Source organism: Echinococcus granulosus (assembly GCF_000524195.1).
Source record: "Echinococcus granulosus chromosome Unknown EG_S00019, whole genome shotgun sequence".
In the NCBI taxonomy this organism is placed as follows: domain Eukaryota; kingdom Metazoa; phylum Platyhelminthes; class Cestoda; order Cyclophyllidea; family Taeniidae; genus Echinococcus; species Echinococcus granulosus.
Window position 1 is genome coordinate 327,120 of NW_020170399.1, and position 15,237 is coordinate 342,356.

General features: G+C 44.7%; 2 protein-coding genes across 2 annotated transcripts; both read left to right on the forward strand. All coding sequences in view use genetic code 11, as the record gives it.

Moving 5' to 3' along the window:
• Nucleotides 1-53: 53 nt before the first annotated feature.
• On the forward strand, nt 54-6,078 carry EGR_03567 (NAD-dependent deacetylase sirtuin-1; the record flags this gene model as incomplete). The annotated part of the gene is made up of 7 exons (XM_024492816.1): nt 54-161; nt 2,050-2,619; nt 2,748-2,895; nt 2,967-3,323; nt 4,462-4,619; nt 5,021-5,492; nt 5,567-6,078. The coding sequence occupies 7 exons, from the start codon at nt 54-56 to the stop codon at nt 6,076-6,078; spliced, it is 2,325 nt and encodes a 774-aa protein (XP_024352699.1).
• A 4,209-nt stretch (nt 6,079-10,287) lies between these two features.
• Nucleotides 10,288-15,155, forward strand: EGR_03568 (Transportin-3; the record flags this gene model as incomplete). Its single annotated transcript, XM_024492817.1, has 16 exons — nt 10,288-10,410; nt 10,443-10,532; nt 10,564-10,605; nt 10,641-10,786; nt 10,818-10,881; nt 10,915-11,007; nt 11,081-11,299; nt 11,439-11,798; nt 11,869-12,132; nt 12,432-12,767; nt 13,007-13,369; nt 13,447-13,839; nt 13,931-14,047; nt 14,251-14,817; nt 14,898-15,010; nt 15,095-15,155. 16 exons carry the CDS (start codon nt 10,288-10,290, stop codon nt 15,153-15,155), a joined length of 3,351 nt encoding a protein of 1,116 aa, XP_024352700.1.
• Between the last annotated feature and the right edge of the window lie 82 nt (nt 15,156-15,237).

Genomic DNA, 15,237 nt, shown 5'->3' on the forward strand with positions numbered 1-15,237 from the left:
AGAGGTGGCTCAAGAACGTAGGAATAAGCGTGGTTGTTGTTTCTTATTTGACAATGGACAACGTTCACTGTGCTGTTGGTGGGTTCGAAACTCGACAAGTTTTTGGTCGCGGAGTGCCTGAGAGGCGTTGGGTGTCTTGTCGCTGTGCCGCGCATCTTGACGTTTGACGGGAAGCGGTGGTAGTGGCAGCTAACGCCGCTGGGCCCGTTGCATGTAATCTGGTCCTCGTGGCTTGCGTTGCGACGGCCTTCGGCACAGGTGGGGGTCAATGCCACTTGCTCTGGGCTTGCATTCTCTTATGGTTGATTGCGTGCAGTGCGTTGGTTGCTTTTGAAGACGAGGCAGATGCGAAACATTCTAGTGAAACTACTTCTTGAGCTGCCTGACAATCTTATCGACTAAATAAGTCGTAAACCTGATTTCTCGGTTGGTGCATAGTTATGCTGATGCGTTAATTGTTTGCTTGACTCGGTTCTGGTAACGGGCTGCTAAGAGGCCCTGACATTGTCCCATTCCGGGCAGCTTGGTCCCCAGACCATGCCAGTAGCCCCGAGTCGTCGTAAGTTGACAGTGCATACCCTACCTTGGTATTATGTCTTTACTCGTCTTCAGGGAAGTTTCGAGGCACCACAACGTTATGAGCATTAGAAACGCGGGCTCACACTGGCATTGTGACGAAATGCACGCGGAAGCACGTAATTCATTAGCTCACTAAAAGAAGGGATTAATCGAGTGGAAATGTTAAGTGTTGGTAGTATGGTTAACTGCATTTAGCAATGCCGGCATTTAAGTCTCCGCAGATTGTAACTCGTCCCGGCAGACTGGCCTCTGGGTCATGACAGCAGTCGCATAGCCCCTTTTTAGACTAGCAATATGTTTTCCAGCATTCTTCTATGACTTGCCACTGCTTTTGGAGTCGAGACGCTACATAGATAATGGGAATTTTAGGGCATTTGTGGAGGTGAGATTTATTCCACTGTCGGTAAATGCAGCGATAATTCAATGTTGCACCAAAAGGAATTCGATAAAATGATCAAAGCCTGAGCCTTATTGGGCAAACATTGACGTGTTTAATACAAGTAGTGAGGGATGAGTTAAGGTAGTAAATGGCGGATGTCGTGGAATAATCAAACATATTCAAGCTCATAAAAATAAATTTGACATTCAAAATGCTTTAATTTCAAAATAAGACCCTTTTAGCCCAGAAAATTAGTCTTTGTTTGGCAAATTGTGCCTGAGTATTTTATTTGCAAAAACGTCAAATTCTTACCAAGGATTTGGAGTCTACCACCACAATTCCATTTAACCCCAAATTTGTGCACAATGCACAAAAAAGCAACAAATTTTGTCTCCATCTAGGCAGTTGTTAACTATTGTTGAATAGATTATGACAATTATATATGTGCATTTAAATCCTCACCCACCGTCGCGAGTCATTTGTCGCTCGGGTGCCATCTTGCCTCGTGGATGGGGGTGAGTTTGGGTGTTGCTAGTCGGGTAGCGCTCCTAGGTCCAGTTCACATCTTAGGAAAATGCAAATTAGCCAATGGAATTAAGAAACGCACCTTTTTTCGCTGCTTGCACGAGTCCAAATATGTCACTGCATTTGAAAGCATCCTGTGGAATTAGAAGCTAGTTGGTGAAAGTAGCTTCTCTTACCTTTGTGCAAAGTGGTTCTCCCACTGGTATATTTCGTTGTAATTTGAAAAGAAACGACATGCCTTGCCGTTATTTCCATCCACCAAGGTGTTTTAAATTGCTATCGGACCCTTGTTCGCCGTTCAGTACGCCTTGACCTGTAGCACTTATAACGTGGTCGCCTGCTAGTTTTGGGGCTTTATAACAGTCATTTTCACTTTATTTTTTGAATTTACCATTCTTTAGACACGTTTTATGGCACCTATCTGTGTATGTATTTCCTGTCTTTGGTGTAAATGATCGCCAACATTTCTGTTTACTACCAGTAGTTTTGGTTTTCTGTAAAACACTCCGGAGTTTGGTTTTATCCACCATTTCCGTACTCTATATTGTTCGTGACGTCTCTTTTAGGACGCAAACGGGTCGTCAGCCAAGCTTGCTTCTAACGGACCTCACATAAATTTGGAATCGTCCAAGGAGTCTGTAGACATCGTTGTTGTTAACGACGAGGAGGAGGAGTGCGACAGTGAATGTGAAATAGTCAGTGTCAGTTCAGACATAGACGAACAGGAAATGAAGTGGCGAAATGTCACCAGAATGAACACACTCATATCCGCAGGCTACAATAATCCACGCCTTTTGTTAACTCGCATTTTCGGAATCAATCCGAATATCCTTCCCTCCGATAATGGTAGCATGTGGAGCATTCTCTTTTCACTACTGTCGGAAACGAACAATCGAAAAAGACTGAAGCAGTACTCTACGATAGAATCGGTCGTCCAACTCCTCAGAGAGAGTTCTCACATTCTCGTTCTCACCGGTGCTGGCATCTCAGTGTCCTGTGGGATACCTGATTTCAGATCGCGAGATGGTGTTTACGCCCGTCTGGCACGTGATTTCCCAGATCTGCACAGTCCTCAAGATATGTTTGACCTGCAATATTTCTTGCGCAATCCAAACCCTTTTTTCAATTTCGCAAAGGTATCTTCTTTAGTTTTTTGTTGATATTTTTGTGCTTAAACATACACTCTGTTTTAGATCATTTGATTCCTATATTCATGATTACTTTTTACTCTTCTAGTCATCAATCGAAGCTTTCTCTGTTCTAGGAACTTTTTCCTGGTCAGTTCAAGCCCTCCTACGCACATCGCTTTATCCGGCTGCTAGAAAGAAAGTCTAAGCTTTTGCGAAATTACACACAAAACATCGATACATTGGAGCAGGTTGCTGGAATTAAGAAAGTTATACAGTGTCATGGTAAGACAACTTTTCCTGCTTGCCCTTTTTGATTCGTTTAATGTAGTTCTAAGTTACATTCGGTTCCTAAGGCTCGTTTGCCACTGCGAGTTGTGTGAGCTGCGGTTACAAGGTCCGTGGCGAAGAGATTCGTGAGGCAATAATGGCTCAACGCATTCCCCACTGCCCACACTGCCGTCCCGACCTTGGTCTTAAGGGTGCGCCCCCTGTGACCGGTGTTGGCGCCTCCACTGTCACCGCCACCACTCCCGACACATCGCCCTCGTCTTCGTCATCCGTCCATGGCGTGATGAAGCCAGACATTGTATTCTTCGGTGAGGGCCTGCCTGCAGAGTTTCACGAATCTCTGCATCAGGACTTGCGTGAAGTCGATCTCGTTTTGGTTATGGGATCCTCCCTCAAAGTCAGACCGGTATCGCATATACCAGGTGCGTTTCCTACTCATACTTGTTACTTAAGGCGAATTTGTTTCATTTTAAGCATTAATCGTCTTTCCACACTTCAGACCTGGCTGTCCCACTCTTAAGATTTCTTTTGTGCCTCTGTACATTCAGACCGAAAAAAAATGTTTAACAGATGTAATGGTATCCCAAGTTGAAGGTGGGACTACTTAATGAGTTGGCAGTAGAGATGAGTAACCTAATCCAAGGATGTCACTGAACCTACCAAATTCCTTTCCACGGATTGTCTACTATGATGTGGTACTGAGTTTAGCTAACTTACTTATCACCGTCCTCAGACCCTAACTCCCCATCCGCTCCTTATAGCCAATAATTTGGGTAAAATTAGGATGTTTAACTCCCGAAATTGCCTCGCCACAGCTTCTTCCATCCTGCCTCATTATCACTAATGCTTTTATTGTGCGCTCCCTTGTATTTTCATGACATTATAATTATTATTCTTCCTCTGTCGGTGCAAGTGAGCTTAATAAAAGGATTTGCTATTCCGAATCGAGGGTGAATCAAATTTATGGTTCTGTCATGAAACGTAATATCTGCTCGTAGTTGCTTGAGTAGGTCACCTTGTTATCTTTAATGGCCAACTCATAGTTTTCCACTTAAAAAACCAGGAAGATTCATTTTGATCTTCCATTTACTGTCTTTCACACAGAGCGGTTATAACTTCTGTTTTTAATAGAATCCTCAATTTAGGATTGCGCATTCAGTGTGTTTATTTTTGATTTTGTTTTCAAGGCTGTATTAAAAGGGTCATCATATTCGGATGGTTATCAAAAAACCTTTTCTAGCTTTTCTGTTGTACGTCTTCACAGTTAAGTTATTCGCTGTATATTTTCATTCTTTATATGAGTTTTGAATTTTGGGGAATTGAAAGGACTTGTGCAGAAATCTAACTATGCTTTTTAACGGTATGAATCTTTTCACCTTTATTATTGTGACATCTGATCGCGTCCATAATTGTCCCAATGAATTAAGTTTCTGTAGTTGCGGGTGAGCGTTGGCAACTTCTGATCTTCAACTTACGCGACTGATGCGGAGCAAGCATAAATTCTCATTCATTTTTTTATATGATCTAACATTCATTGTTTCTCTCTTCTGCGTATTATAGACTCTGTTCCTAGTAAGGTGCCCCAAATTCTGATCAATCGTGAGTCTCTATCGAACCACAACTTCGATACTGAACTTCTTGGCGACTGCGATGTGATCCTCGAGCACCTTTGCCGACAGCTAGAGTGGAGTGTTGATGAGGACTCCAATGGTGCACCCGTGGGTCGCGATTGTTTTTAATAACCGATCTGTAACACCGGACCTGGGTGCTTGGTGTTAATCTTTGAAGGTCGATCACTAATCGCTTAAGGTTTTGTGGCGCTGAAAAAATCCAAATAGCTATTACGCTTAGTTGGTCGCATCCACTTAAGCTTGCTGCGAGCTATTTAAACCCATTTTACTTCCCTAATGATTGTGGTTTGCTCTCGAATTATAGGTTAGCTGTTTCACTATCGACTGTCCGCGGCGTATACCTGCCACCTTTTTAATTCACTCGTTTATCCCCCACAGCAGGGTTTCACTCTCATTTCCTCATCTAAGGCAGGGAATCATGTCTACTCTATTGCTCGTTATCAGCTTTTAAAAGACTCTTAGTAGACATTCGTATGTTTGTATTTTAGTCGGTGGTCCAAGCTACCGCTTCCCTTACCAAAGTGAATGTAAGCATTCCTCTCTCCGCCGCTGTGGCTGCGCTGTCTTCCGAAGTCAACGTTTCAACGACCCATCTGAAGGGTAGTGGTGATGAGAAATTGACCAAGTCAAGGCGTCCAGGATTTTCACCTAATTCCGTGACAGGTATCTCTGTAGCCGTTGAGTCTGGTGCAGATAAGTCCACAGCACAAGAAGCCAAAGGGTCTCCGTCTACAAGAGAATCACGGTCTTCGGAAATGGAGTCGAAAAATGTCACATTAGACGGGGCCAACAATTTCCCGGTCGATGTCGCAGGTGACAACAAACCAACTTTGGACGGAACCTCAGAGCGCCCCATTGATGTAGACGACTTCGATTCTTATAGCGATTTAGATTCGGAATCAAGTTCTTCGTCCTCCGAGGATGGCAAAGTTGCCTTCAATTTATCAGAATATTTGCCTGGTAGGTTGGTTTGCCATAAAGGTCTCAGTTTTATCACACCCACAAAGTACATATAGGTTTTTATTATGTTGCAGGGAACAGTTTTACCACTCTTCCACCAAACATGTACATTTTCAAGGGTGCGGAGTTTTCATTGTCTCTCGAAGCAGCTTCTAAATGTTTGCAAGAGCAGTTACAACAGAGCAGCAGAAATCCTCCTGTGGCTGCGGCGGAATCCATATCATCACAATCTTCCAGTGAAGACGATAGATTTATGCAGCAATTGTTACGCCGTTGCGAGCTTGACTCTGAGCTACAACGGCACCGTGCAGACGTGGTGAATGGAGTGGCGACGGAGACAGAGACGAAGGAGGTGGAGGTAATTGATTGCGACTCCCCTCCAAATGAGTGGATCTCGGAGAAGAACAAATCATCAACGTCATCCCTTGGGGTAGAAAATGCGAATTGCAATGGAAGAGAAAAAAAAAAGACGCCTCCGTTCACGAACAGTAATCCACCTGATTCCAAACGGAGGCGTTGCAGTGACGAGGAAGATGATGATGGTGTTATAGAAACACCTTCGGCAGATAAACCCGTTGATGCCTAATGTCCATTAGTAGGCCTAGTGTCATGGTATCCCCTACTCTCTCCCTTGACTGGGTCCCAGAACCTCGTGACATGCACTGTACTTAATTTTCTGCAAATGGACTGAACCTTTTTAGTGTTTGGCGTTTTTTAATGGGGTCGGTTTTATTGCTCGCGTTGGGTGTGATCATGTTTGGGGGTCATTTGGGATGGGATGATTCCTGACAGATAGCGGGTTCTGCTATCTGCCTACTTCTAACCTGCGCCACATTTGTGAGGCGTATCGGTACAGATCACCTGAATACACTCCGAGTCGCCTCCAAGGAGGTTGTACAACAAGTCATCCTGGCAACAATCAGTTTTTTGTTCGTGCTTTTGCTTTGTATGTGTTCGCTTTATCGAGAGGGTGCTCTAATTTTAACGTGCGAAGTATTCGCACATTCTTGCTTACGAGGGAAGAGAGTTCACGTAAGGCTGTAATCATTTGCATAAAAAAAACCAAATTAGGTTTCCGGTTTTTTTAGCGCAAATGCTATAATATAAGAGATTAATTTGATTAACTATATTTTTGCCTAATTTCAAAACAAACCTATGCGACAAAATGCAATGGTAAAATCTAGGACTTTATTTTACCTAATCGATCCTTGTTATTTTAGCGCATAAGCAACTGCACAAAGATTACGGCAGTGAGATGCGTCTGCTACCTTTTTGGGGAATTTGTTTGAAGTAGTTGTCATAACCTTAGCGAATTCAAATCCTTAGGCTGGACCATCTGCTCCGAAATTGGTAGCTTGTTGGAATGATTTGCAAAGTTTCTAGGAGCAGCTTTCCATGGACAGCTTGGTTTTTCCGTTCTTTTTCCACAATGAATACATCGGAAGGTTAGTTAAAGCATGTTGTTTGTGCATTGTAGTACAGGGAAACAGCTCAAGTGCCTGTCTGAAGCAGTCAAGAGTGGGGATTACGTAGCAGTGGAGAAGATTATCATTGAGCAGGTTTGATTTGTTTACTGATGCCATTTATTGCGCAGGATCCCTATGAAGTTCGTCGTGTCAAAATGCCAACAATTACTTCGGCAGATGAGCCGAATATCATAGCTTCTACGTCAGATACTCGACTCATTGGCTGCCTCTGTAAGATGAGTACTTAATGTATATCAGTACTTTAATGTTATAAATGGGAAGGGTGCTGCGTACAAGATGCAGTTTGAATTCGGATGGATTTTTCCTCCTGGATTATTGATCTGAACGTTCATTCGCACATTTCATTTTAGTCATCTGGTGATTGCAGGTATTAATCTAATTATTTCAGGTGAACCTCAGGCAGATGCCATTAACTGGATGGAGATCTCTAAGGGGGAGCCCCGTCAATGCTATTGCGGACATTGGTTCCGACTGGTTGATTTTGAAGAGTATCTCTCACTATCAGATAACTTCAAACAACTAACATAGCTTCCGTTACATGTCTACGCAGTTCAGGACGTTCACTGGGCATTGCAACTATTTTTCGTGTGAATCTTCCTGACTGCACATTCCTTCCAGGCTTCTGGCATATTCTATGGCCCGAGGCCGGTTTAAACTTGCCACCCATTGAATACTCATCCCGAGATACCTTGAAGACACTGTTCGTAATTAAATTGTCTTTTGATATACCGATGGGAACGTTCCAATCCGTATGCAAAAGATAACTCAAGTTTAACCACTGACACTGATGTCATCAAAAGTTCTGTCGTATGTTAGAGGTAATTTTTGCGGGGAAATACGTCGGTTCAAGCTTTTTCATAATCTAAATTTGCGAGGGTTTGGGCGGGTTTACTCATCAGAAGGTGTGATTGGGTTCTTGGCGTGCATGGTGCTTCGTCGTAAGCCATTTCTCTGGGTACCGATATGTCTGGTGAATAATGCAGAGCCCACTAGCGGGGATTCCGGGTTTTTGTTTTGGTGAGGTAAGTTGGGCGTTGTATACCGCGGTTTTGATAGTAGGTTTCAGTACGTTACCATAACTACTGATCTCTTCAATCCTGCGCAGGTGGGCCGATCTTCGGGACAAGGCAGCACCACCACGCATGCAGTTTGGGCTTGCGCTTGACCCCCACAAACAGTTGAGACACCGGTCTACAGATGGCCTGGAAGTAGGTGCACAAAGTACGGCCTCAGCACGTACACTAGTCACCTCTGCGTTAGTAGTCCATATCTGTTTACAAGTTGACTTTGCCGCGATGTAGGAGTGACTTTGAATAAGTGGTATCCGCCCTAGCTTTTCGCTTTTTGTACATAGCAGAGCTGTGGCGATTACAACTGTCATTCACATTGTCAAATTACAAATTCTCAAGATTAGTTTTGCGGCAAATCGAAATGCCCCAGTTGTTGTAGTTATTTGTGTTTTGGCACTTTGAGTGGCTCTGTGGTGATACCTTAGGGACAGGAAAAAGTTGAGGTGTGTCTAGGCGTATGTCCAGAGTATTCAGCAGAATGTCTCAACTTTATGTATGAAAACACAATTTTCCACACTTTGCTAGGGAAGTATGTATGACAATCATCATGTGGTATCTTACAGTTTTAAAAATGGCTCATGCACAACGAACCACGCAACCATCATCACACTGTTATGAACCGTATGAAAGAGTTTCTAAGATGGTATTATGGGTGAGAAGCCTAAGAATATGTGCAATCTACTGCTTAAAATATTATAATGAGGCAGCACCAAGAGCTGCATGGTCAACGCAGTGAAGATTTTGCTTACCTTAACTGGGGTCCTGCAGGATGTGCTTCCACTCTGCGGCATGGCCCCCGAACCATGACAGTAGTCCTTAGCTCTAGTGCCATAGATTCCTTCTTTTTCAAGGAAGCCTTAGAGTGCTACTTTGGTGGTTGCAGTAAGCGAACTCAATCTTCAAGGGCAACTACTTTTATTTCTGTTACAGAATGTTAAACTCGAACATGATGGAAGAATGGCAGATCCTGCAGGTGGGCGAACCCGTGATGACCTCTAACGGAAGGACCGAAAACAGCCTCTAACCTTAACAACTGTCACTGTCCATTGTTCTATGAAAATAATGTAAGCAACTAAGGAGAAACAAACAGTGAAACATCTTAAGAAGTTCTTTAGAGAGCTGTCCATGGTACCTATTACAAAGACGTCAACGAATGAAACACATGACACCCCACAGCCACATTACTAGCTTAAAAGAACCCAGATAGCTATAGCTGAGCAGCATTGACTTGACTGCCTGTAAGACCCAAGCCCAGACCACTAGCAATGGACATACATGATGACATGCACACTTCTCCTTCGACCACTGCATTACGCAGACAGGGCAAAACCCAATATGCAGCAGAAGTGACAAGAGGAATCAGTGCCAATGCTATCACTTACATTCTCATAAACACAAATGAGAGTACGTGGCGGGGTTAGTTCGTGCTATTTTTCTTACAACACTGACTACGTTGTGATGGGTGGGTAAAGCAGGAGTTTGGCCAAATGAAACGCCGATAAAGCCACTCCAAAGGAGAGGAAAGCTATTTAAATGTTTTGATAGACTACTAAGCTGGGCGTTTAGTTACGCATGCTCTTAAAACAATGGTCTTGGTATGCCTGCCTGGCCATGGCATTAGTGTAATACGATAGTGGTTTATCCCTCGGTTCTGGTGAGGCGACTTTTGGACTTTGAATTAGCCCTCTTGTGCCTTGCAGGGTGGGCTGGCCTTTTAGGCCATGCCAATAGCCCAGACACCTTTTCCGTGCTGAATATATATATTCTGCCCAAGTATTGTGTCTTCTTTCGTCTTCAGGGAGTCTCGGGACGCTACATTAGCCTCACAGCCCTCCTCTAGGACTGAAACGCATTTTCTGCCATGACACCAACATTTCTCACGATTTTTGAGGAAATCCGGTGCTTTTCAGTGTACGACATAGGTTTGAACCATAGATATACCTAGTAAGGCATTGCAGCTAGGTGTGATAATGAAATTCTATTTGACTTAATCCCATTAGGTACACTTACTTGGTATTTGTGAAAGTGTTCAAATCCTAGGAGTATATCTGCCGTAATTTGCCAAATTATAATCGTTGGCTCTTAAGGTCTCCCGAATTACACTTTCTAAATATTCTTATAAAAATAAGGTCTAGATCACCTGATTGGTGTGGCTACTCTTTACACTTTACCCATCGTGCTTTGATTCAACCAATCGAACTTTTGCAGTGTTGTGTCAAATGACGCAGTCGTAACGCGATGTGTAGCGGGAATGTACCCACTCTTGAAAACGTTTTGCAAGCAATTGATGCTCTCTACGTAAATCCGGAAAATTCTATTAAAGAAAGTGCTTCTAAATGGCTGTGCGAATTTCAGAAATCGGTAGTGAATTCTTGCGTTTTATTATTTTATAGGTTTATGCATGGGAGATAGCTGACCAATTACTCTACTTAAAGCGCGACTTAAGTTCTAGTTATTTTGGAGCACAAACTATACGTATTAAGGTACACCATCTTGGGTGCATGCACTTCCTAGATCCAAGTTTACTTTACAGAGCTCCCAACTGCTGCTCATACTGTATGTTGTTCCATTCCCTGCCTTTATACTTGTAGGCATTGAAGGATTCTTTGCTAAATCATGTTCAGAAACTCACTAATGAGACTCATAGTTCGATAGCAAATCAGCTTTGTCTTGCTGTTGCTGACCTGTTTTGTCAGATGGTGCAGTGGAACGACGCTATCTCTGACATCGTAAAAACGTAGGCATTTGCTTTCGTCAACACTCTTTAGATTGTCAACATCGGAAGTTACTTCCACATATCTTATTGATGTTCTAAAATTTGTCTCCGAAGAGGTAGATGATGTTGTTACATTGGCACCGTGTTAGATGAATTCAAAAACACTCCGACTCGGGTTAAATCGAAGATATGTTCTCATGGCACATCTAGAGTCTCAAAAAGGTCTGGTACTTGATTTTCTCGTAAGTTCATTCTTGTAATAAATCCTCAAGTTTTTCTTTGCATTCAGTATGAGTTTTCTTTGCATGTGTTCAGTCGTACAAAATGAAAAATGCGACCCCACAGACGCTTGCACGGATATTTAACTGCCTTGCCAGTTGGTGGGACAACACTGGGATTATGAAGGATACAGATGTTCGTGTATCACCACTTCTTGAAGGAGCATTTTACGTGCTTCAGCACCCTGAAAATTATCCCGAAGCAGCTTACAATGCGTCCATGGAGTGGATTTTGGCTTTACTCTACTGTTGCCCCGTATGTCACCCATTTATAACCGTTAACATAGATCCGCGTAGCTAAAATTTTGTGTTGTTAGAAAATTATCTGTAGGATAGGCGTTTGTGTCACTTATATATAGGACTGTATGATTTTGTATTTGTTTATTTATCTACAGACTGTGTCGGGCTACCAAGGTGAACTGTTAAAACTGTTGCAAACCAACATATACGGTCTTTATAACGTCCTACAACGGTGTTCCCTCCAAGCCTCAAAAGTGGCTGGGAACAACATGACCGATTGTCTAGTTTATGTGGACCGAGTATCCTGCATTGCTCAGATTTTTGGCTCACTTGCGCGTACTGTACGCTCTGCATTAGTGCGAAGCCCCACCCCACCCGGCTCTAGCGAACCGGGAGATTTACGCACTTTGGAGTGTCTCCTCGCTGTGCTAGAATCGCCACCTCCCGCTGGTTGTCGGGCCAATGCTTTGCACACTTTTTACGCTCTCCAATCCCTGGCAGATGATGCTGCACGGGTAAGTCATCACGTGCTGCCCCTGTTGAAGCTATTTTCAAGTCTCCAAAAAAGTGTTATTTGCGTGATAGCATCACAATTGTCTTGGTCCATCACCGGGTCGTCAGAACTCTTCGGCATCTGCAGCAGGTGACATAATCTCCAACGCCTCTCGCCCGGTCACAGCCCTTCTCATACCCTACTTCACTCGTGTTGTCGTCGCCCTAGCACGTTACTGCCCCAGCAATACAGAAGACCTTGAGGCAGCTGAGGATCTTCGTTCATTTCGAGAAGATGCTCACGGTCTGATGCAGGATATTGTTGATCTAGTTGGCGCTGATACCATCTTCACCGAAGTAGGTGTCCTTATTGGTGATTTCACACCACCACTTCCATACGTAGTTGGGTGTACCAGGATGTACGCACGAATCTCTTTGTTTATCTGCTGAGTTACCATTGTTTTAGTCCTTCCGTTAACAAGCCCGCGACTCCATTGCTGAATATCAAAAATTGGTGTTGAAATATAGCTTTTTTTCTAAGCAAATCTGTGCTAAATGAATAACTATCAACCTGCTAAACTAATAAGCATATCTTATGTATTATCGAAGCATTCGGGTTCAAATTAATGTAATACCCACTTGTTGGTATGTCTCAGTTGTATAACCATATCAAAAGCCTGCAAGAGATGAACACAGTGGGGACAGCAATCAACGTGTTCCGCGAGGCTGAGGCCTGTCTATTCATGCTGACAACTGTGGCGAAGCGCCTTTCGCCTCACGATCCCGAGGGTCGCATTGCCTCACTCATCTCCACCCTCGTGCTGCCAGGTCTTGATGCCACGCCACCAGCACCCTTACAAGAGGTCGGCTGCATCCTCTACGCCGAACTTTCCCACTGGGTCGCCTGCCGCCCTGAAATTCGTCGGCGGATTGTCGAACAGCTCATTCAAATCGTTGAAAGATCTGCTGGTGTGCCTGCTGCTCAGTTGCAGGTAAGGCGAGAAACTTTTTAAGAACTTCAAACAAAAAGTAGTTTCCTAACCACCGTGAAGTTGATTGCAAGAGCGAGTACGCTAATATCGCTTAGTTCATCTTTTTCTTTCACTTTCACTCATTGTATGCACTGACAACAGCTGGATTTTGACTATAAATCAAATTACTTACTCAAAATGATGATATGCAGTATTTTGGCATTGAATATCCTTACGATCGCTTCGTTGTTTCCCTCCAGCCCGGTCAAAAACAAGCTGTAGGTGCGGCACTTTCAGCTCTGGGCCGACTTTGCACTGTTTATCGAGTCCATGCAGTTGTTACGTCCAACGCAACATCTAATGGTGGAGGAATGGCAGCCGCAACACTGCTAGAAGAGCACTGGAAGGACATAGTCGCTCGAGTGGTCTATTTGCTTCCTCGATTGGCGTGGGCACCGGTACAAGAGGTTATCGACTTCTTCGAGGGTATCTGTCGTGGCCTTATGTGCTCCGTCGCCTACTCCCCTCAGGACACCTTCCCCACCGATCCTCGACCCTCTCGTGCTATCTTACCTGAACGTCTGGCACAATTAGTCTCTGTCAGCGTCCAATGCCTTTCTAAGGTGTGCTGCGTCTGTCTATTCTTCCCCCTTTCGTCATTCCTTCTGAGTTGAGCTGTTTCTCAACACCGCCGTTTTAGTTGATGGAGCAGAACCAGCCAGTAGAGTCTATCGATGCGTTGTCGGATCCATGTGTGTGGTTGGACTATCTGGCGACCATTTTCCGTTCGCTCCAAAACTTCCTTCCGCGCCTCGATGACGCCTATCGACGTAGTCGTCTCAACAGCACTTCCACCGACGAGGTGCAGCAACAACGTCAAGCCGAAGTGAACAGTCTATCGGATTCAGCTCAGGCCTGCTTGGACGGCTGTCTCAGAGTCGTCACGACCATGGTGTGGCCAGTCATTGGTCAGGTTCTTGAGCACTACAGCACTAAGGTGCGTCCCATGGAGCGATGCTGTCGTGTCATCCGCTTTATGGCTCGCTCCTTCTCCGTCAACCTCCGTGACATCCTCCCAGATATTGCCAACAAGGTGCGCTCTTAACACACAGCCTTCGTCTTAGGCATTTGTGAATCTTAACCCTTTTACAAAATACTAATGACGCTCAGTGTTGTTTCTTCAGCTGGTGCAGTCTTTTCAACGAGGGAATCATTCGTGTTTTCTCTATCTCGCCGGCGTTTTGGTTGACGTTTTCGGCGAGCTTCCCGACTGCCGACCGGGTCTCGTCGGTCTCTTTGAGGTAACCTTGCGCTTTTTCATTTTATTTAAACTAGCTACTCGATTTTACACTAGTGAAAAATTGTTTAGTTGAGCGATTAATCTAGTTTATTTACCCTCTTCACCACATCCAAAATGTAAATTGATGCTATTAACTAGCTGATTTGACCTCTTCTAAAGTACTCACACATCCATAAAATCATGGGTTTTTGTACTGATTGAAAGGCTCTAGCTCCGCCCACACTTGCGTCCCTCTCCTGCAACCTGGTCGAACAGCCTCACACAATTGAAGACCTCTACCGCCTGTGTGTGCGTCTGGTGCAGCGTTGTGCGGCCACGTTTCTCGCCAGTCCAAACGTGGACCTCTACGCCCTGCTGGACACAGCCCTGCAATCCCTCGACGTCCTCACCCTCACTGCTGCCGGCTCCGGCCACACGGATGTGGACAACGGTCAGGCAGTTGGCAACGGCGACTTGAAAGACACGTCCTCTGCCAGCACTGCAGCTGCACGGTTCCTTCTGGAGGCTCTTATCTTCACCACTGAAGCCTCCGAGGACGCCCCGGCAACGGTTGCCGCTACCACCGACGCCTCCGCACTACCTCGTCCTACTTGCGAGAGTGCATTGGGTGCGAGGCGACTGCTCTTCTGGCTCCTCCAACCGTCTGAAAGGTGCGGTGGTCAGCGGCTCACTACCTCCTGCATTCATAGCTGTTGTGTGGGCCTCTCGGATGACCGATTCCCCGATATGGCTGACCTCCTCTACCACTTGAAGAATGTTATGCCGAGGGAGGTGGGAACGCAAGCACTGGGTGCCTCTTGGCGTGTACTTATTGGTCAGCCCAACTTTTATACCCTATCTTTCCCTTTAAGGTCTTCGCTAGGTGGGTGGACTGCGCCTTGTCAAGTCTACCAGTAGTAAGGGCTGACGGTTTGGTGCAAGCAACGGAGGAACAAGTGGCTGACTTCAAGAATGCCGTTATGAAGTAAGTTAATCGCCAGCGCTCTCCACTGTCAATTGTATAGGTAGTCTACACAAGGTGAGTTACTTTCTTTTTGCCTTATTTCAGCGCCTCGCGCACAAACGGGATCGTTCACGCATTGGACGCATTTGTGGTACTTTTCCGCTGAAAACAGAGCTCTGATTACTGCCCCCATTTACTATTTCTACTCTTTGTATAAAAGCTAAACCCGTTTCCCTTGGCTGTAGCTG